Source organism: Canis lupus, chromosome 26, assembly GCF_011100685.1.
Source record: "Canis lupus familiaris isolate Mischka breed German Shepherd chromosome 26, alternate assembly UU_Cfam_GSD_1.0, whole genome shotgun sequence".
In the NCBI taxonomy this organism is placed as follows: Eukaryota; Metazoa; Chordata; class Mammalia; order Carnivora; family Canidae; genus Canis; species Canis lupus.
The window spans coordinates 26,945,793-26,964,381 of record NC_049247.1 but is presented as its reverse complement, the minus strand read 5'-3'; the positions used below and the strand labels follow the sequence as shown (position 1 = coordinate 26,964,381).

Below are 18,589 nucleotides of genomic sequence, written 5' to 3'. Positions count from 1 at the left end.
AGGGTCAACCAGGAAATTAAGGAAGAATTAAAAAGATTCATGGAAACTTATGAGAATGAAGATACAACCATTCAAAATCTTTGGGATGCAGCAAAAGCAGTCCTAAGGGGGAAATACATCGCAATAGAAGCATCCATTCAAAAACTGGAAAGAACTCAAATACAAAAGCTAACCTTACACATAAAGGAGCTAGAGAAAAAACAGCAAATAGATCCTACACCCAGGATAAGAAGAGAGTTAATAAAGATTCAAGCAGAACTCAACGAAATCGAGACCAGAAGAACTGTGGAACAGATCAACAGAACCAGGATTTGGTTCTTTGAAAGAATTAATAAAATAGATAAACCATTAGCCAGCCTTATTAAAAAGAAGAGAGAGAACACTCAAATTAATAAAATCATGAATGAGAAAGGAGAGATCACTACCAACTCCAAGGAAATACAAACGATTTTAAAAACATATTATGAACAGCTATACGCCAATAAATTAGGCAATCTAGAAGAAATGGACGCATTCCTGGAAAGCCACAACTACCAAAAGTGGAACAGGAAGAAATAGAAAACCTGAACAGGCCAGTAACCAGGGAGGAAATTGAAGCAGTCATCAAAAACCTCCCAAGGCACAAGAGTCCAGGGCCAGATGGCTTCCCAGGGGAATTCTATCAAACGTTTAAAGAAGAAACCATTCCTATTCTCCTAAAGCTGTTTGGAAGGGTGGAAAGAGATGGAGTACTTCCAAATTTTTCTATGAGGCCAGCTTCACCTTAATTCCAAAACCAGACAAAGACCCCACCAAAAAGGAGAATTACAGACCAATTTCGCTGATGAACATGGATGCAAAAATTCTCAACAAGATACTGGCCAATAGGATCCAACAATACATTAAGAAAATTATTCACCATGACCAAGTAGGATTTATCCCTGGGACACAAAGCTGGTTCAACACCCGTAAAACAATCAATGTGATTCATCATGTCAGCAAGAGAAAAACCAAGAACCATATGATCCTCCCATTGGATGCAGAGAAAGCATTTGACAAAATACAGCATCAATTTCTGATCAAAACTCTTCAGATTGTAGGGATAGAGGGAATATTCCTCAACATCTTAAAAGCCATCTACGAAAAGCAACTCCATTTTGTTATCATTCTCCTCCAAGAGTTGGACCCCTGGGACTAGAAACTACAGCAAGATCATTCTGGTTTTCTCTGAAATCCTGATGTGGAGACATAGCTCAGACCTGAAAAGCCAGAGGGAGAGACCAAAGCCAAAGACAGAGGAACAGAGGGGAGAAGAGAAGAGAGGGGGTGTTGTTGTGCAGAGCCTGCAGGATCTGGTCCAAGTTCCTGTGGAGATGGTTCAGAGAGAGGAGACTGTGTCTGTGACCAGCGTTATGGTCAGTGTATCCCCTGTGGATATAACAGTAGTGACACAAGGTCAATCTCCATGGAATGAGATAATAGAACTGAGTGTGAAAGTATGTTTGGAGTCTGCACGTTCAGCTGGATCATGGTGTTTCTTCCTGTTCATCTTCTCCACATTGAGTGGCGAGGTGCCTTCGGCTCTGTTATGTTATATGTCTGTGTCTTCTGGAATGTTCCATTTTCTCTTAGTCTGTGTGCATTACTGGAATGTTTCTGTTTCCTGTGGAAGGATAGATCATCGTGTGGCAGAGACCACCCTGCTCAGTCTCTCCAGATAAGTTTCTTCCTTAATGGGGGTTCAGAGACAAGATCCTTGGGTCCAGAGATTTGTCTCACTCACTCCTTATCTGAGACCCTGTGAGTATCTTGTCAAGGAGGACAAGCTGACAAAGTCCATGGAGGAAAGTCAGGCAGTAGCCACAAGGCTGTGCTAGCTCACAACTCAGGGCATCTTCCAAAGAGCTCCTACTATATTAACTCCCATTTTGCTGCTCTTCCCTCCACAAAAGGTGAATTCTACATTTGAGGCTTCACAACAGCTTCATAGGCAAAGGGATTTGCAGCAAATACTCAGATTTCTCCTCACGAGACATCCAAGCCATCCCCCTCCACCCAGGACTATTGCAAAGCTCCACTCTGTACAGGAGGAGAGGAGGCTGCAAGCAGGCACTGGCGGATCAGGAACAGGCCCTCCGAGGATGTCCTTAGTGGTGTTAGCTGTAGGAAGTCACATCCACAGGACTATTTCAACCAGTGTCCCTGGAGAAGGGTCAGGGGTTTTACAACATTTCAGGACCTCAAATCCCCCATTCCTAACCACAACCCTGATGTCACAACTGAGGGTCAAGTCCACAGCTATGGGCCAGGTATTCCTCTTGGGCCTGGTTTTCACCCAGCATCCCCACAGCCTAGTGCCTCATACCTGGGACGCAGTGAGCCTTGGCCTGTCCTGAGAGCAGAGGCCTGGGAGAGAAGAGGAGGTTTCTGCTCTGACAGCTGGAAGGGCAGAGTCCACCCTGAGTAGGACTTTCATACTGCTGGGACCGTCCCTTTGTTCTGAACATTAAATTTATAAAAGTAGACATTTTATGGGAAGAGAAAAGGACCACCGTGACAACAGGATCTAATTTTACTTTTATTTGTATATTTTTATTGGAGTTCGATTTGCCAACATATACCAAAACACCCAGTGCTCATCTCGTGAACTGCCCCCCTCAGTGCCCATCACCCAGTCACCTCCACCGCCCGCCCATCTCCTTTTCCACCATACCTTATTCGTTTTCCAGAGTTAGGAGTCTCTCATGTTCTGTCTCCATCTCTGATATTTCCCACTCATTTTCTCTCCTGTCCCCTATAACTGCTTTTACTATTTTATATTACCCAAATGAATGAGATCATATGATGTTTCTCCTCCAGTTGACTTGCTTCACTCACCATAATACCCTCCAGTTCCATCCACATCGAAGTAAATGGTGGGTATTTGCCATTTCTAATGGCTGAGGAATATTCCATTGTACATAGACCACATCTTCTTTATCCATTCACCTTCATGGACCCCGAGGCTAAGTTCAATTTGGATCACTAACATCTTTCTGTAGCTCTTTCTTCTCAGTTTTTATTTCTTTTGTGTCTTCAGAAAGGTGTAAATAGAAAACTGGGAGGAAGGATATTGTGATCCAGAATCTACTTTCAGTAAAATTAGTGTGTATTCAAGCTCTCTTAAATAGGGAGACAGTCCAAGACCATTGGCATGCTGAGGTGTTATCCCACATCTCCTCTGTGTGTGTCACTGTGACCAGGACCACTGACCCAGTTGTCAGTGTACAGTAATTGTCAGCCTTGTCCTCACACTGCAGCCCAGAGATGGTACCCTGAACCCATACCCTGGGTGTGGGACAGGGGACAGGATTCCAGGAGGCAGAGTCCCTCAGTCCAGGCTGCCTCCGGGGGCCTTCCCTGCAGCGTCCCTGCAGTGTGTGGTGATGTTAGTCCTCCCTTCTGCCCCAGGTCCCCAGGGGTAAACTGGGTGTCAAAGTCATGACACGTGACCCTCCTCGTCTCTTGCATAAAAATGTTCCAGGAAGGCTGAGGCCAGTGACCATGTGTTGGGGGCTTTGCAGACCTTTACAACCCAGCGGGATGAGGAGTCATGGAGGAGCATGAGCTGAATGTCCAAGGTCAGGCTGCAGTGCCCGGGATATGTGCATCATGAAGAAGTGGGGTGGAGAACCCCAACCTCTGCCTTGACCTGCACATCCCCAGGATTCCAGCCACAGGGATGCAGAGCTTGGGGCTGTTTTACAACCTTTAGGTCTCCAGAGGGAGGAGAATATCATCTTGGTCACTGCTACCCACTCCCAGTTCCTCTCCTGGTGCCTGTAATGGGAAGGGCCTGGGAGGACCTCTCTGAGCTCGGGGTTTCTGGGGCTGACAGCAGGTGTGACCTGGGCCCAGACTCAGGCAGCGGATGCACAGCATCCCATGGAACCGAGGGACAGGCTCCCAGTCTCCTGCTGCCCCAGTCCTGGTCCACACTGGCTGAGATGAGGGAAGAGGATTCCAGAGCAGAGCCCTCTGCCTCCAGTGCTGTGGGTCATCACCCCTTGTGCATGGAGGACAGGCCACACCTAGGTCACATCCAGCCTTCCTGAGGCTGCACCTCATGACCCCAAATGGCTCATAACCCCCTGCTGTGGCTCCTGCCTGGTGACTGTCTCCAACTGTCCCCACTGCTCCACTGCTTCTCCAGGATCAGAGTGAGGCTCAGGGTCAGGACCATCCCCAGGGCAGGGAGCACATGGACAAAGACATCAGGGATGCTGCCCCCATGGACTCCAGTGTGGGTCCCTGAAGCCTGGTCTCTCCCTGTCTCCCTCAGTCTCTGTCTCTCACCTCAACTCCTTCTCTGTCAGCTGAGCCTCTGTCTACACTCCTGGTGGGGAGGCCACAGGCTTTCTCTGCCTCTATGATGACCTCTGTCCGTGGCCCCAGGTGTGTGCTGTAATTTACATGTTTATAAATAATCAACCTTTAGTTTTCAAACTATCCTGTGTTGTAACTGAGGGACCTAGGGCAGTCGTCTCCAGAACCATAAGGGCATGTCCGACCTTGACATTGGTTATGGAAAGGTCAAGACCCTCACAATACAGGACCTTCTGTTCCTCAAGGGACAATGATGTCTCCCATCATCTGTGACCATGGACGTCATGGTTCAATTCCAGGCCCGGCCCCGACACATGACAAGGACTGAGCCCTCAGCCCAGGGGACACACTCTGTCATCCTAAGGGGCTCATGTGCAGTTTCTTTGCTCCCTTTTCAAACTTCCTGTTCACACTCCCTCTGGTCCCCACCTTCCTGTCCATCCCCTTTGGGGACAAGGGGTCACACCTCCTTGGGGAAGTGGATGGGATGATACTACCCTGTGAGCTCTGTCATGGACCCCAGACTCCTAGATGACATTCTCTGCCTGCATGAAGGAGCTGTGGCTCTGGGGTCCAGTTTACTGAGCTGTGACAACACAGCAGTGTGGTGCGACCGATGTCACCATCCCTGTAGGAGAGTGACATCACCACTAATACAGTCACCTCACACATTCCCCCTCCTCCTTCCTCCACCTGCTGTTAATCACTGGCCTCCTTACCACCTCTAGATTCCCACCTCTTCCAAAATACAATGAGATTCCCAAGATGTGGAATTTAGTCTTTTATGTTATTCGTCCTGAAGAAATGTGCAGTTAATATTCATGCATGTTTTTGAACTTAAGAACTTATTTCAGGGATCCCTGGGTGACGCAGCGGTTTGGCGCCTGCCTTTGGCCCAGGGCGCGATCCTGGAGACCCGGGATTGAATCCCACATCGGGCTCCCGGTGCATGGAGCCTGCTTCTCCCTCTGCCTGTATCTCTGCCTCTCTCTCTCTCTCTCCTCTCTCTCTCTCTCTGTGACTATCATAAATAAATAAAAATTTAAAAAAAGAACTTATTTCATTAAATGTTGACTACTATCACCCTCTATGACTATACATCAGGTTGGAGTAAATCTTCATTACTTCAAGTCTGGTCATTTTATAAAAAGCTGCTATAAAAGAAGTGTGCAGATTTATGATTGCTTTGAATTGTCTTGATTATAAATAAAGTTTCCATAAACATTCATGTAGGGATATTTCTCTAGAAAGCTTTTTTTTTTTACCTTTTATATTTCTGAGTGTGGCTTTGATTTATGTGTACCACGCAATCATCAAATAATAAGAACTTGTCCTCTGGTTGAAGCTAAGGCAACAATGTTCCCAGCTGCAAAAAGAGCTGACATGTGCATCAGCAGAACAGGAATGGGGTTGAAGGACCATGATAGCTTCACGACCTAAGAGTATTTCTTTTACTGAGAAATCAGACGATGACAAGTGAATGTTCACTAGCCTAAAAGAACCTGTCCCTGATCCCAAGGACAAAGCTTACTTTCTCCGTTGACACCCTCTGCGCACAATGGGCTACTCTGAGTGACTCTGAGGTCAGAGATGATGAAGCAAATGCCATTCCCGGGAGGTTGCCAAGATGCCCCTGGGCTCAGGGCATCAACTGAAGAATGATCAGAAACCCAGGGGGAGCCTAAGCAGGCAGCGGCTGCCGCACTCACTCACTTTGCAGATGGGTAAGTGGGTTTTTATCTCACTTCCCCACAGGCCTGGAACACTATGCGAGCACTGAGACCCCTGTCGTATGTTGAGCAGTAATAATCAGCCTCATCCTCAGCCTGGAGCCCAGAGATGGTCAGGGTAGCTGGGCTGCCTGACTTGGAGCCAGAGAATCAATCGGGGACCCCCGAGGGTCGGTTACTACTACCATAGATGAGGGTTCTGGGGCCTGTTCCCAGGAGCTGTTGGTACCAGTTCACATTATATCTACTGATGTTGGAGCTGCTTCCAGTGCAGGAGATGGTGACCCTCTGGCCCAGGGACCCAGACACTGAGGCCGGCTGAGTCAGCACAGACTGGGCTCAGGACCCTGCAAGAAGGAGATAAATAGGCAGGGTGATGCTGGAGTCTGGACCCCACATGTCCTCCCAGGACCCCTCCCCCTGTCCCATGTCCAGTCACCTGTCCAGTGAGCGAGGAGGGTGAGGAGGAGAGGGGACCAGGCCATGGTGGAGGTCATCACTGATCCTGTCTTCAGGGGCCCCTCAGCTGAGCAGAGCCTCCCCTCATCTCTCCCTTCCCCTTTCATCCTCTGAGAGAGAGGGGCCCTTCCATGCAAGTGAGACCCCATCTCTCTGACCCCTCCCTGGCACTGGGTCAGGTCCCTCTGCCTGAGGATGTCAGGGGGGTGGGCAGAGGAGGGGCTTTTTGGGGCTGGGGTGTGGTTATGGAGGTCCCAGCTGTGAGCCCTGAGTAGAGGCCACAGTCAGTGCCAGGTGGTGTTCCCATCTCTGATCAAGCCTGACCCCTCATAAATATGCCTCAATCGCCATCTGGCATCCTGACATCACCTCACCCTGTATGACATGGGGATCAGTTGGCCATAGGACATAGGTCTTATCTCCAGAGCTCTGTCCACTCTCCTCTTTGATCTGGACAAGTCTCCCTGCATGTGGTCTCCCATGACTGTGGCATATATTTAAGGCTCCACTCTAATGTCTTGATGTGAGGGACTCCTGGGAGGCTCAGTGGTTAAGCATCTATCTTTGGCTCAGGGCATGATCCTGGAGTCCTGGGATCAAGCCCCCCATCCGGCTCTGTGCTGGGAGCCTGCTTCTCCCTCTATGTCTGTGTCTCTGTCTTTGTCTCTGTCTCTCTCTCTCTCTCTCTCTCTCTGTGTCTCTGCCATGGATCCCTTTGCTTTTTTCATGGGCCACTCAGGACTGAAGTGGTGCTGCTACACCAATTCGTCTGACATCATTGTCACATCCAGAGGAGTGAAGGGTCCCCGTGTTACAAGTGTCCACTTCTGCGCAGGATGCTGAGACCTTCCTCCTATATTATGACCCTGGTTGCAACCCTCTCCTTCTCTGAGTTTCCTGAAAGACTGAAGACCCAGGGAGCGAGATTTTCCAGGTTGTGGGTGGAAGCTCTCGTGTGCTTTCCTGGAAAGGTTACACACTCAACATCGTTGTCATCTCTCACTGTTTTCACCTGTTTTAAACTTTAGTTCTCCCCACCCTGTGGGCAGTGACATGGACACAGGTCCGCAGGAGCCCTGCCACGTTTGGTTGTGTGTGTGCCACTGACCTCAGAGCACAAGAGGCAGACGTGACAGGGTGTTTTAGCAGGAAGATGTGACACCTGGAGAATTTCTGCCAAGAATCCAGAGGAAGAGATTGCATATTGGTCACCCCCTAGACCAACTGTGCACATAAATTGGATGAATGTTCTTTTTAAGAAAATCTTCTCACTGTGCATTGACTAAGACTCAATGATGATGTCACTGTGAAGACGCAGGTGGAATTACGAGTATATTGTTCACAGATCTGTGCGGACTGCACGGAGAATAACGATGGAAGCGGCATTTAAAACCTCAGTGCAGTTGCACCTGGTGGCTCAGTGATTGGGAATCTACCTTTGGCTCAGGTCATGATTCCAGGGTCCTGGGATCGAGACCTGCATCAGGCTCCCAGCGGGGACCCTGCTTCACCCTCTGACTGTGTCTCTGCCTCTCTCTCTATGTGTCTAATGAATGAATAAATAAAACGTTTTAAAAAAGGAACTATTTTGGCTTTCATTTAAACAGACATTTATAAACATTTTATAAAATGATTTGTCTCTTTTTTTAACCTTATGATTATATCATGGATCTGATCATGCGGCAGGAAAACTAGAAGTGGTGCCCATGAGCCCCCATGAGGACCCTGTTGTATGAACTTCACAGCCATCTGAGAGCTGGAATTCCCATACACAGACGAGCTTCCCAGATGAGAAATTCCAGGTCCCACTCATATCTGGGGTGGGCACAGCTGGGGCCTGGGTCCAGCATGTGCAGGACAGAGCAATTGCTAATTCAGCCCCCCATGGGTAGGAGAATGAATTTCTATTGGCAAAAAGCACCTGGACCCAGGGTTGTTGTCAAGGTCCCCTGTGAGTGGTGGAGAGTGGAGATGAGGGGCCACCTCCCTGAGGCCACAGACCCTATGGTCCTGACTTGGAACAGATGGCTTAGCAGAGGTCCAGCCTGGCTGGAGGTGTCCCTGGTGAGACTCTGGGAGTGACAGCCCAGCCCTGAGAGCATAGGGAGGGTGAGACCCACATCCCCAGGGGCTTTGACCTCTGGTGAATCAGCCCTGAGGCTGGGGTCCTAGACAATGTACTGATCAGCCTCGGGTGCTTATTGGAGCCCAGAAATGGTGGGGGGCTGAGCTGCACACAGGGACAGAGAGTCTCCCTAGGAATCTTGAGGGTCAGCTTTGTCCCAAACAACAGGTATTCAGAGAATATCCTGGCTGCCCAGGTGACAGGACCACAGTCCCTTGTGTTCCCTGCTACTAGGGATTGTGCCTTCTGGAGATTGTGACATCAAAGACAGCTGGTGAGCACAGAGGAGCCTAATTTTTGGACTGATGGAGAAGCCCAAAAACTGCAGAGTGCAGGACAATATACAACCAGAGATGAGACAACTGTGAGTGTGAATGTGTGTGTATGTACTTCTTTGTGCACATGTGACCTAAAATTAGGCCAAGTGGCCCTCATTCCCTTCTAAGCCTTCTCCACACACTGGGGGATTGCCCTTTATTTCAGGTCCTGGAGCTGGGATTTCAAGGCCCATGTCTCAAAGCCCTTCTACCTGAAGGAGGATTGATCCAGGCAGTAAGGACTCATATGTGAGCATCCCTGTAACAACATCCCTGAATCCAACGGGCAGGTGCTGACAAGTGACAGAAATCAGAAGGAGAATGTAGGGTTTCACATGCAATCCTAATTTCTGGTTATTCTCCCCATAGATGGACCCTGGGGACTGGAAACTTCAGCAAGATCATTTGTGGTTTTCACTGAAATCCTGAGGTGGAGACAGAGCTCAGACCTGAAGAACCAGAGGGAGAGACAAGCCTAAGGGGACAGGGGAGCAGAGGGGAGAAGAGGAGGGAGGGGGTGGGGGTGTTTTCAGGGAGAGTGCAGGATCTTGTCCAAATTCAAGGGTTTCTGGTTCAGAGAGAGGAGACTGTCTGTGACCAGGGTTATAGACAGTGTATCAGCTGTGGGTACATCAGCAGTGACAAATGTCACACTTTATGGAACTGACTGTGTATGAATATTTGCCAGGTGGCAGGTTCAGTTGCAGACACAGTATTTATCCCTGTCTATCTTCTCCAGCACCCAAAGGGTTGTGCAGTTGGGCTCTGATTCCTCATCACTTCCAGTCTTCCTCGGATGTCCTATGAGGTGTCACTTTGCAGACATCCCCTTAGTGTTTATCTTTCATCTTTTGAATCCAGACCTTCTGGGGCACCGGGGTGGCTCAACGGTTGAGCATCTATCTTCAGCTCAGGTGGTCTTCTCAGGTCCAGGGATGGAGTCCTGCATCAGGTTCCTCGCAGGGAGCCTGCTTCTCCCTCTGCCTACGTCTCTCTCTATTTCTGTGTCGCTCATAAATAAATAAATAAATAAATAAATAAATAAACAAACAAACAAACAAACAAATAAATAAATATTGAAAAAAAAAAAGGAAAGAATCCAGACCTTCCTACCTACATGTGCCCCTGCATGTATCTCCAGGTAAGTTTCTCTGAGAATTAGCTCCAGACCATGACTGTGGGTCCAGGGGTCTTTGTCTCACGTTCTCCTTATGTGAGATGTTGTGAGTATCGGGAGCTGCTCCCACTGCCATGGTCTGTAGCACAGTGACAGTCAGCCTCATCCTCAGGCTGCAGCCCAGAGATGAGCAGGAGTCCTGCATTGGCTGAGGTGTCCTTGGAGCCAGAGAAGAGGCTGGGGACCTCGGGGCCCTGGTGAGTCTCAGAAGACCGTCAGCAGATACTCAGGAGGCTTCCTGGCTGCTGGAACCAGCATATGGCCACCACTGCAGCCACTGCTCAGGGTGCAGGTGAGTCTGGCTGTTGTTCTCAGGGATGCAGAAAGGGAGGGCAGCTGGGTCAGCACAGGCTGGGATGGAGAACCTGCAGACACGTTCATGGGTGATGGATCAGGGGCCAGACTGAATTTCCTCAAACCTCTAAGCTAGACCAGCTGACGTAGGCTGACAGTGGCTCTGTGTCCCTGAGGTCCGTCCTGACCTGTGCATTGACAGAGTAGAATGAACATTAATTAAAGATCCCAGGGCAGGGTGACACAGTCCCTGGTCCCCTCTGTGGGCTGGGCTTCCCCGGGCCTCCTCTTCTCCTTCCCCCTCTGCCACAGGAGGGGCTGTCCTTGTACATGGGCTCCACCCACTGATTGCCCAGCCCCTCCCTGGGCCCTGATCCTGGAGCTCTGCTCACACCACACACTGAGGATGATGGAGGTGGCTCCAGCCCTGGGGAGAGCCCTGGGGGGAATCACCTGCTGAGACCACACACTAGTCCCCAGGGAGACTGCCAGGCCAGAGGGGACACAGATGCTGAGTCCCCACCAGGGAGCTCAGATCGCAGTTCTCAGTCCCAGGCACCCTGAGTGACGGGTCCTCACTGAGCAGCCCTGTAGGGACCACAGGGCAGTCCCTCAGTGCCCCTCCTGGTCACAGGGCACACACCAAGGCAAGGCCCAAAGCCCTGAGAGCCCAGCTGGTTTCCAGGGCTCACCAGTTCCCTCCCCATTGGCATGGCCAGGTCTGACTCTCAGAAGGGGTTCCATATCTTGGGCATTAGAATCATGAGTTCCACATGTTCTCACAGAAATGTATTTGCGTTTCAACCTCCCATTTTTGTTTATTTTTGTGTATTTTTTATTGGAGTTTGATTTGCCAACATATTGTATGACACCCAGTGCTCATCCGTCAAGTTCTTCCCTCACTGCCCGTCACCCAGTGTCCCCATCCCCTCGCCCACCTCCCCGTCTACTACCCCTTGTTAATTTTGTACCAACATATTTGTTGTATCTGTGACAAATCCGAGAAGCACAGTGTGTTCACAGATGTACAGTAGAGTGGCTCCCATCAGGCCACTGTATTAGAATACAGTCTACACTCTAGGGACATATTAAGACTCTCATTCATTGATTCCATCATTAATTTTTCCCAGTACAGATTATTTTCTTTTATGGATAAACCTCATTTGGTTTCACATATTTTACAATGGAGTCTTTAGTAGGATTGTGTTGAAATGTGGAGATTATAAATTATTGCTCATATTCTGGGCTATCAACTCAATAGGTAACATTTTCTTACAAATGGTGAACCTATATATTCTTGAGGGTAACATTATTGACAATCACCCAGATTACTCACACTCTGCACTTTATTTGCTCAAAGAACTTGTCTCATGCTCAGAATTTTCCCTCTGCCACCTTCTCCCTGCGGTTTCCTTACTTGGTACCTGGAAGACCATCATGTCCATCTCCACCTTCTGCAGGGATGGGCCTGGGTACTGACACCATGGGAGTGGGCTGAGATTCTGCATCTACATGGGTGACCAGGTTTGAGGACCACAGTGGGGGAGTGGTCTTGTGTCTAGGTTGGTAAGTTCTGGCCTGATATTGAGTTCAGTTGGTGCCTGTGTCTAGAGGAGTCAGTCTGCAGGCTAAGACCTTGGAGTCAGCCTGAAACGAAGGTGGGCCAGGAGATTGGATGTACAGGAGCCCTCCTGGCACCTGGGACCACAGGGCTTGGGCTGTTCCTGGGTTGGTGGGATCCTGTATCTGATGGGGAGCTTCAGGCCCCTGGGTACATGCAGCTACCCTTGCATGGAGGCTGATGACAATCATAGTCAAAATTCTAGGTCTGAGGGGCCTCCCTTCTCTTAGGTTTTTTGATATGGGACAAACAGAAAGGCTGAGGTCACAAAGGAACAGATGTGTCCTGGAGCTGTGGATAAAGTTGAGCACCCTTTGTGTCACAAGGGTTTTGGAGGCCCCCAAAGCTGGCAAGGACCAGTTGTGGGCCAGGACCTAGGACATATAGGAACTGGCAGCCATGGGAACTGGCCTGGCTTGGGTGCCGGCAGAGGCTCTGGTCTCCAGGAAGGTCAGGGGCACACTTCACCCTGACTCCAGGATAAGGGATACCCACTGAGCTGGGCCCCCGATCTGGGCAGAGCTCACGGGCACCATGTGAAACTCTTCCCTTCCCCCTTCAAGGCACCTTGCCTTCTGTCTCATTCCACCCAGGGGCTGAAACAGCTCACTGGAATCCTCAGGTCTCGTGGAGGAATTTGCCTTGTGGATCTACTTTAAATTGATGTTTCTGGAAAAATAAGCATGCTAGAAACTCCTGCACCATCCTCCTGCTGATGCCACTCTGCTCCCTTCATGCAGCCTCAATGCAATGGGATGCAGGGACCTTACATTCACTGCTGTTCTGGCTGGTCCTGAGGCAGGGGAACATCAAACTTCCTGTGTGCAATACCTATTCGATAATGTCCCCTTCTTAGACCTCAGTTCATCTGATCTCAGCTGCTCAAATTGTTGGGAGACCAGACGTCCCTCCCTGAGGGACTGGGTTCTCTTGCTCTTTCCATTTTCAGGACATCATGGCTGCAATTGTGCATCAGCCTCAGGTGGAGCTGGAGCTCTAGACCCACCCAGAGAGGGGTCTACTCAGTGTGGGTGTGGCCTTGTCTTGGATCCAGAGAAGCAGCTGGGAACCTCAGAGCCCAAATGTGTACTTGAGTTCGAGTAATAATACAGGAGACACCAGGAAGGGCTCCCTGATTTCTGCTGGAACCAACTTATTACATACCTGTCATTTCTGAAGCCACTGCTCAGGGTGCAGGTGAGTCTGGCTGTTGTTCCCAGGGATGCAGAGAGGGAGGACGACTGGGTCAGCCCAGGGTGGGACAGCGAACCTGCAAACAAACACACATCACAATGAAGACAAGAGACAGGGTGCTTGTGATTGAGGAGCTGAGCCACAGGGATCCGATTCAGGCTGGGGTTCCCCCCTTTACCACTGGTGCCTGTCCCTTCCTATGCAGTGACAGAGGAGCACAAGGAGGACAGGGGTCCATACCATGGGGGCACAGCACCTTCTTAGGCCACAAACATGGGTCTGGGCTGCCCTGGCTTGTCTTATTCCCTGTTCCACGGCCTCACAGAGGAGGGGCTGCTCATGCAAATGTGATCACGCCTGTCTCTCCCTCTTGTGCATGTACAGGTCTGTGGCCCTTTGACAGGGAGGATTCCTGATGCACTAGCTTCCCCCTGGTGAGCCTGGAGGAAATAGCTGCCAGGACCCACACCGACCCAGGCCCAAGTACCCATCCCAGCTCAGAGAGGGCATGACTATTTAGTTCCCACTGAAAGCAAGGTACCCAGCCCCAGGACTGTGTCAGAGGAGGGATTGCATAACTGGGACCCCTGTCCTGCAGAAACCCCCAGACTCCATCCTACTTCCCCCTGCTGGTCTCTAGGCAAATCTCCTTCTTTCCCACCTCAGGCAAGCCTCCTCTTTCCCTGCTGCTCTGGCTCCTGTGCTCGCACCATGTGTGAGAGTAACCCTCTAGGGATGGGTAGAGGTCCTGGGGTGTCGTCTCTGATCAGGATTCCTACATGGACTGGGTTCTAGAGGGAGGGATCTGTGCAGTCCTCTTCCAAGGAGTGCCAGGAACTGCTGTGGAGCTGAGGACAAGACACAGGGAACACAGAGCAGAGAGTCTCTGTCCCTGTGGGCAGAGTCCAGGAGAGGTGGGTTGGCTCTATGTGCTGAGTGTGAGGAGGAGCTGCTGGGGGGACACATATCTTTGCAGAGGAGGACACAGAGGGTGGGAATGCTGGGCACTTCTTGAGCAGGGTTGACAGGACACAGAACAGTCTGATGAAGCTGCCAGGGTTTTGGAGACAGAGCAGGGCCTGGGCTTCAAGCAGGGACCAGTTCAGGGCCATCCTCTGACCTCCTTCCCCTCCATTTACTGTGAGATTTTTCATCCCAGCTGTGCCTGTCCTCAGGGGTGCTCATCAGAGAATTAGCTTCAGTGGACATCCTAGTACAGAATGTGGGACAGGGAGACCTAGAAGGGTCATAAGGAGGAGGGAGGGGCTGGAAGATCGAGACAGCCAAGGCAATGGGGAAAAGTGCAGGGGCTTGTGTCCCCAGGTGGAACAGTGGGAGCAGACTGACTGGACTCCAGGCTGTGGGAGAGGAAGGGATGGTCCAGAGTGTCAGGTGGATGGAGGGCAATACCCACAGAGTCAGGAATGGCTGGAGAGACACAGGTGAGGTCAATTGAGAAGGCAGGTGGAGGGCTGGTGGTGGGTCTGTTGTTCCCATGTCACCTAAAGACCATATATGATTTGTGCAAGGTGTGGAGTCATTCACAGACAACCAGGGCTGAGGGAAACTTTCCCTCCCCCAAGGGAAGGATGTGAGTGCTACATTAACCCCAAGCCTGAGGGCTTAGTCTGAGGGGTCCTGAAAGGAAAGCTGGAGGCCATAAGGTGACAGAAGGAAGAGGGTGAAGACCACACACAACGATGATGGGAACCAAGTAGTGCAAACGCTTCCCCTACCCCTGCATCTTTTCTATTCATCCCTGAAGGGAACCCCTAGTCTGTGAGGGAGGAGGGGAGGAGAGGACAGGACAGAGAAGCCCAGGGCTCTGCTGGCTGAGGCCACACGGTTGGCATTCCCATCCTCCCCTCCACAGTGGTCCCTTGTCCTAGACCAGGTAGCATTGCAGGTGATTCATTTCATCATGGGAACCTCTCCAGATGAGGGATTGTCTGTCCTGCCTGAACACCAGCCTGGGCAATGACTACACGGGGAGGAGGATGCAACATGAACAAGGGAGGGAGTCAGAGCTGAGCACCCATGCACCTCCAGGGGCACAGATGCTGCAGAGTCACACGGCAGTGAGGACACTACCTGCCAAGTGTGCAAGAATTACTAGAGTATTTCCCTAGTTGGGCAGGACCAGAAGCATGGCCTCAAGGGACCTGTCTCACGGCGCCACCTGCTGGGATGAGACACTGAGTCCTCCAGGCTCTCTGACCCTCCCAGCACTCCTGCAATGACATCCAGATTTTGCAGTTGACTGGAGACGATGTCGTAGCCCAGGGCGGTGAATGGAGAGGTGCCCACCATGGAGTTTCAGGGTGACAGGGCTTTTTTTTTTTCCAACTCATTAATGACTCCGGTTGGTTAAATACATGGTGTACTGCACAGGGATTCTGTTCCCAGGTGGTTCAGCATCCCTGAGAGTGGAGTTTACCTCTTCCAGGTGCCTGAGGTTATATTCAGTCTACTATCATCTTGAACCAACTAAATGCCATAAAGGCCTCACCGTACCCTAGTGGTTGATACCTTATAATAATTCTACATGGTCCACCTTCCACTTTCATCCTTGTTGTTGTTGTGGGTTTAGATTCTCCTGTGATGTCCCCTCAGCCTGCCGTGCAAGGACCTTAGATGCTTCTCTTTGCCATGAGAATAGAATGCTGTCAGGGAAACATGTCTTTTGCTTCTGCTGACTTTTCTGGTTTCAAAGATTCCTTGATATTTAGCCTGACAAATGTTATATATGCGTCTCTCTCATATACCTAATGTATTTTTAAACCAGTTTTGTACTTGGTGTCAGGATTGGCATAAACATAATGTTACTATAAATGGAGGTCTCTTCTACTGAGCGGTCTTCCACCTCTTGCACTGAGAAACCTCATGATATGTGTATTGTATGTGTATCACCTAACCAAGAATTATTGCTCAGAATTATTTTTTGAATTCATGGGGGCTGGATGTCTGAGATCTAGGCCCAATGAACAGACATTTGTCCAAGACCTTCCCAACCAAGGAGCCAGAGGGAGTGAGCAGTAGGCATCATGTGGTTGAACTGAGAGAGTCTGAGACAAAAGCATTAATTTTCCCCAGGTCACTAATAAGACCCAGGCTGCTGCATACAGGGATTATTTATAAGTGTTTATGTGAGGTAATATATTAGTGTTACCTAGCCTTTCAGCTTGCTGTCTGCCTGCCCTGGAGTCCCGATCAGTCTCCAGTCAAAACCAAATTCAAGGCCAACTCTTTCCCAAGGTTCACTGTTCATTCATACCTGATAAGATCTACGTGAGTTATCCTACCTGAGGGACGAATGTTGCTGGTGCTGTATTATGAGAGTCTCCTGTTACACCACGTGACCCCCAGTGCACAGGCCCTGGCAATGATGTCTGCATTGGTACACACTAATATGATCTCAGCATGAAAGTGTTGATTATTTGTGCTTCCTAGTCTGGGTTTTAATTTTCCTTTTGCCATTAGCCTAGGAATTCACTATTTCTTGTGTCTCTCTCATATACTTATGATTCATTTTCCTTTTTTATTAGACCACTGTTCTAATTATTAAGAGTATAAGGATTGATTTAAAAATTTATATGGTATGAACACCTTAGAATTTCTCTACTTCTGAATCAAGGGACCCCCAGGTATCCCACCTCTATTCAGCCTTGTATTTATTTGGTAAATGCAGCAGGGATTGACAGTAAAAAGGCCACAGAAACTTGTGATTTTTTAATCTGTTATGTCAAGGCTCTCTATGACAATGAAAGCTCAGTCCATAGTTCTCTTCTCTAAAACACGGAGAACCCTTTCACCATCATTCCAACCAAAGTGTCAGAGGAAAACCAAAGGGAGAGAAAGACTCCACATGAGATTAAACCTTACTGGTCTCACCTTAGCTTATTATGTCTACAACATCCCCATTTCCTAATTCTGACACATCCTGAAACATGAAATGTTTGAGAACTTTTTACCACATGAATGAGTGGAGACTGGAATCAATCCATAACAATTTATATCCCCAGTTTGTTCACATTTTGTAGTTTTCACCTGATGTCCCTTTTCTCTTCTGAGACCCAGGTCAGGATTTTTCGTTACATTCCTGATATCTCCTTAAACTTATAACAGTATGATATTTTCTCAGGCTCTCCTTGTTTGCTGGTGTCTATGTCCACACTTAGTGAGGATTATGCCTGACATCATTGAGGGCCAAGAATTTATTCCTGTTACTTGAAATCCTCTGCACAGGAAAGCGTCTCTTCTGTTTATTCATTTGTACAATCAATTAAGATTTTGGTCTGTGGACAGCTCTTATAGACTTAGAGCTAAAAGCCAATACTGTTATATTCATTTGATCCTCAAATCTTTCCATTTTTTCCTTGTGGAAGCATTTTCAGTTGGCTCATGAACTCCTTGTCACACCCTGTCGATGTGTGTATGTGTGTGTGTGTGTATGCATGGTGGGAGTACATTGGTGTGCTTGTGTTTGTTCTGAAGGATTCTTCACTTTTTGACACTAAAAGGCGCTCCCTGTTCATCCTGTGTAATCCCTGATCTGGGGATCAAGCATTTCTCCCACGAAGCCTGCCTCTCCTCCTAAGAGAAAGGGATTAGATAGAGAGCAATACCTGGGGAAATGCACCATAGTCACATTATGGGGCTTCACTGCATCTAATCCCTCACATGTGGAACATGAAAGATTTCTATGTGGGAGTAAGTAACCCAAACATGCACATAGTGGTGACCACTTACACGTGAAATTATCAGTCTCCACCAAATTACACATGATTGCAAACTGCCATCTCCAGCTCTAATCCATGATCACCGTCTTCATTTGGGCCTCCTTCCTTGGGGAATCTCCATTCCTGAAGTGAGCAATCAGCTTCCAAAAGCGCCCATCCATTTACTAAATTGCGCAGTTCCAGGACACAGCGCGTCCCCATCAAACAATGCACCTGTTCCCCCCGGGACACACCCTTGTCTCCTAGATACAGAGCTCCATGCAGTCTCTCATGACTTTACACTTACAGGCTCCACTCATGTTCAAAGTCACTCCGTGGAGCAGCTTCCTCCCGAGTGCTGCACTGAGGTCGGCTCACAGGTTTGCCCTGGTGGTCCATGGGTTTGGAAAGAGACTGCAGACATCCTGGGCTCCAAGCCTCATAATTGACTTTTTACGCAGACTTTACAGCTCTGTCAAGTGACTCTACATGGTTCAGTGAATTCTGACAGCATGTAGTGTCACTTCAGTACCATCATATCTGCATATTGAAGTATTGCATTGCTCAAAAACACTTTTCTCTGCTCACGTGTACTTTTTCTTCTTTTACC

At 49.2% G+C, this 18,589-nt stretch overlaps 1 protein-coding gene and 1 gene segment (V, D, J or C); both read right to left on the bottom strand.

Moving 5' to 3' along the window:
* The window catches only part of LOC119869150 (immunoglobulin lambda-1 light chain-like), a 1,083,218-nt gene that overhangs the window by 760,148 nt on the left and 304,481 nt on the right, over positions 1–18,589 (bottom strand). The gene's annotated exons all lie outside the window — the stretch shown is intronic.
* LOC119866215 overlaps positions 1–18,589 on the bottom strand; it is a 743,285-nt gene that overhangs the window by 719,164 nt on the left and 5,532 nt on the right. The window contains 1 exon segment of the V gene segment in view: positions 1,228–1,231. Within this exon segment, the coding sequence occupies positions 1,228–1,231 (4 nt within the window).